Source organism: Clupea harengus, chromosome 14 (assembly GCF_900700415.2).
Source record: "Clupea harengus chromosome 14, Ch_v2.0.2, whole genome shotgun sequence".
In the NCBI taxonomy this organism is placed as follows: Eukaryota; Metazoa; Chordata; class Actinopteri; order Clupeiformes; family Clupeidae; genus Clupea; species Clupea harengus.
Genome location: NC_045165.1, coordinates 17382982 through 17386196, shown reverse-complemented (window position 1 = coordinate 17386196; position 3215 = coordinate 17382982). Strand labels below are relative to the sequence as shown.

The window sequence follows — 3215 nt, the reverse complement described above, 5'->3', positions numbered from 1 at the left end:
CTTCCAATGAGGGTCTTCACTGCCCATACAAGACTGGCCTGGTGGTCACTAAATGATTACATACATTTCCGGAATATCTGTAATTTTCATTAGTTATGTGGGCCTATTCATTTGTTTAAAGCTACACCAACTGTACAGTTTCTCAAGTGTCAGACAAAACGATGATGACTACCCACTACTGCAGAGCATGGGTGTTTCTATGTTTTTATTGCCTTATGACCTCAATTTGTATTCCACACTTTTAAACCAGGAAATAGACATTTTAGTGTATTGCTGAGGAATATCCAATAACTAAAATATTGGGGAATATATTAACTGGAGGAATGGACTGCTGCAGTCAAACTACTCAAGTTATTCAATCAAAGCAAATTTGTGAACACCTGCCAGTGTATCACAGACACAGCTAAGAGATTGCAGTTGACTAGAACTAGTTCAGCCCTCATCCCGTATGGACCTGACAAATACATACAAAATCAGATGTTATGTAGCTACCTAATCCCATCGGGGATGTGGGGATTAACTTCAAGCCCTGGCCATAGTTCAAGTTTCAATTGATTACTGAGGGGGGGGAACACATTTTAGAAAATGGCCTAGGCTTCTTATCTGATAACTCTGAAACTGCTTGAAAAGGTCAGACAAGTCAGTCCTGTCTAACTGTAGATAAGAAATAGGGCATAAATCAGAAGACACATTTTCTAATAAAAAGTACATTGTGGCTTTGTTTTGCTTGTTTTATTTTTTGTTGTGTAAAAAAACATGTTACATACAAAGCACACTTTTATAAAAAGTTTATAAAACTCAGCAATTTGAAAGTCTGTAGAAAGAACCATCCCTACAAACACTTACAAATAACTCTGTAATATTGAGTTTGAATCATTTCCTCGAACCCTCCCTCCTAGAAACTGAAATATTCCCACCCCAATCCATTCACAAACAATAACATCATATGTACACAGAAAAGGACCATATGCTCCCTTCATAAACAGAGGTTCAAGGGGGACGAAGGCTTTTTGTTTGTTTTTAAAGTAGGAAAGCATGACAGCAAGTCCTGTAATGTTTGATTGGAATGTTGGAATGTTACGAGACGAAATCCCGTCTGATTGTAAAGGGCTACAATCAGTGAAAGGATCCCCGATAACGTTGATGCTGCGCTTTGGTGTCTTCTGGGGTCCAGTTAGTGAGCAAAGACGTGACGACAGGGGAAACTTCCATCAGGCGTCCATTTTCCTACACAGCCTCACCCCTCAAGCGGTCCTCCAGGCCAAATGAAAGAGACACAGCTCAGTCACACCTGCAGAGGGATAAAAACGGTCCATGAGTTTGGTGAGCGCGCACAGACACACATCTGCACATTCCCGACTAGCACTGTCGAGGCTCGCAGACAGGCTGGCGCCAACATAAGAATGTTCATTAACCTCGGGCCGAGAAAGAAATCCCGGCTCATGCAAGCTGGCTAATTGTCAGCAATGGAAGACATGGGGCTGTAGCATAGCCTTACTAATTGGCCAGACAACTAAACTGGTTAAACAATCTTTTCTCTCAAAAATACACGGACGCCTTCTATTTGTAATTAGCCTAGCATAAAATGGATTGAGCCTTACGTTTAGAATGCCAGGGTCCTCCTCTAGTGGCATACTCCTCCATCTTCTTTGGAAAATTTGCAGGCAATTTCTGACGACTGTAAGAGACAGGGCGCGTTTTAATGATTAACACACATATTCAGTTGCTTCATTATGCCATGTTTGAAATAACAAGACGCACACGTTAGACCGATGCACCACTGGATGTTGCAAACAGGCTGACCGCATAACGCACATCGAATCTCCTCACCGTAAACCATTTTACTTTAGATACAATAAAAAAATGTGTCAATAATGCGATTTTACCTTCAATGAAAGGATCATGTCGGGCGCATCTTTTGCCGAACTCTCCTCCTGGAGAGCGATCTGTAGGTCAAATATGTAGTCAATGACGTGCTGCAAAATCTCCACTTGACTGACAGATTTGTTCTGGGGTATGCTCGGTACCAGCTCCTTGAGCTTGGAGTAGCAGTCATTCATATCACACAAAGCAGGCTCCTCCGTGGGTGTCTTACTCCTGGAGATGGTGAGACTTTGCTCCGAAATGCAGCAGACAGCCTCGTAACAGCTCCTCACAGATCGAATAGGACTAATGGCCTTCATCTCTTCGGATTTCAGAACCACACAATGTTGAGGTGAAAAAATACGAATGGCGACGATCTGCGACAATTGTAAGTCCAACAACACAAGCGAGTTTGTTCCCAAATTCACCACGTTTCGATGATTGTTCGAGCCTTATCCCTTACAACAGCGAATTGAAGTGCCTCTCGTGGGTGCAGTGCTTAGTTTTATAGAGAGCTGTCAGTGAAGCACCGCCCATAATGACACACAAACAAACCCTCATGCTCTGAAAACCCAATATGAAAGCTTTCGTCTGGTACGAGGTGTGACATATGCAAATATAGAGATTATCATTGGTGTTTTTATCTGTCAACTGGGAGCTCGTTTGTGGAATGAGGAAGTAGACTATGCTGTCGGAGTATGGTTGTAACTTCAGGGTGAGAAAAACGGATTCTCAAAAACCAAGCTGTTTTAATATAAGACATTGAGGACGATTTTTGTCTCGTGTCGCAGGATAAAATTGGGTTTAGGTTATTTCAATTCAATAGAATAGGGCTAGTCTACTTAAACTCCTAAACAGTCACATACTTATTTTTATTTTTAATTAATAGGCAGGCTGAATTGTTGCTCTTTCACATGTCAGACTGTTACAATGCTCCAAGAACCTTGTCATGACTGACGCATGAGGCTAAGCCTACATGAATATTTCAAAGCTATCATTATTATGCTATTATGTAGCCTAGCATTGCATATGTGTCAGTTCAATGGCAGCCTACAAGCTACCAATAGAGAGAAAACTAGGGTATTCATGATGGTCCATTCAGTTGTGAAAGCCAATTGTATGTCCATGAAACACAGTAGGGCTTTTAAATTAATGGTGTCGACCACGTCTAGGGCTAATGTAAGCTACTGTTTCTTAGTAAAAAGATACTAATTTAGAACAACCCAGATAGTGACTTGTCCTTGCCACTCATTAACTATTATTTTGCCTCCACACTAACATCCCACTCAAGTTTAGGCTATCTCATTTAGCTTTCAGATTTCCCAAAGCTTATCCTTTTTTACCTCCTTCAT

The 3215-nt window shown here is 41.3% G+C and overlaps 1 protein-coding gene across 1 annotated transcript; it reads right to left on the bottom strand.

Annotated features, from left to right (window-relative positions):
- Positions 1-717: 717 nt before the first annotated feature.
- On the bottom strand, positions 718-2357 carry id3 (inhibitor of DNA binding 3). The gene is made up of 3 exons (XM_012836714.2): positions 1887-2357; positions 1602-1678; positions 718-1291 (listed from the first exon to the last, which is right to left on the bottom strand). Exons 1-2 carry the CDS (start codon positions 2181-2183, stop codon positions 1625-1627), a joined length of 351 nt encoding a protein of 116 aa, XP_012692168.1. The 5' UTR covers positions 2184-2357; the 3' UTR covers positions 718-1291; positions 1602-1624.
- Between the last annotated feature and the right edge of the window lie 858 nt (positions 2358-3215).

Coding starts and splice junctions, on each gene's coding strand:
- id3 (XM_012836714.2), bottom strand. CDS start 2,183: ATGAAGGCCATTAGTCCTATTCGATCTGTGAGGAGCTGTTACGAGGCT. Junction 1,679..1,886: donor ACATGATCCTTTCATTGAAG/GTAAAATCGCAT, acceptor TGTCTCTTACAG/TCGTCAGAAATTGCCTGCAA.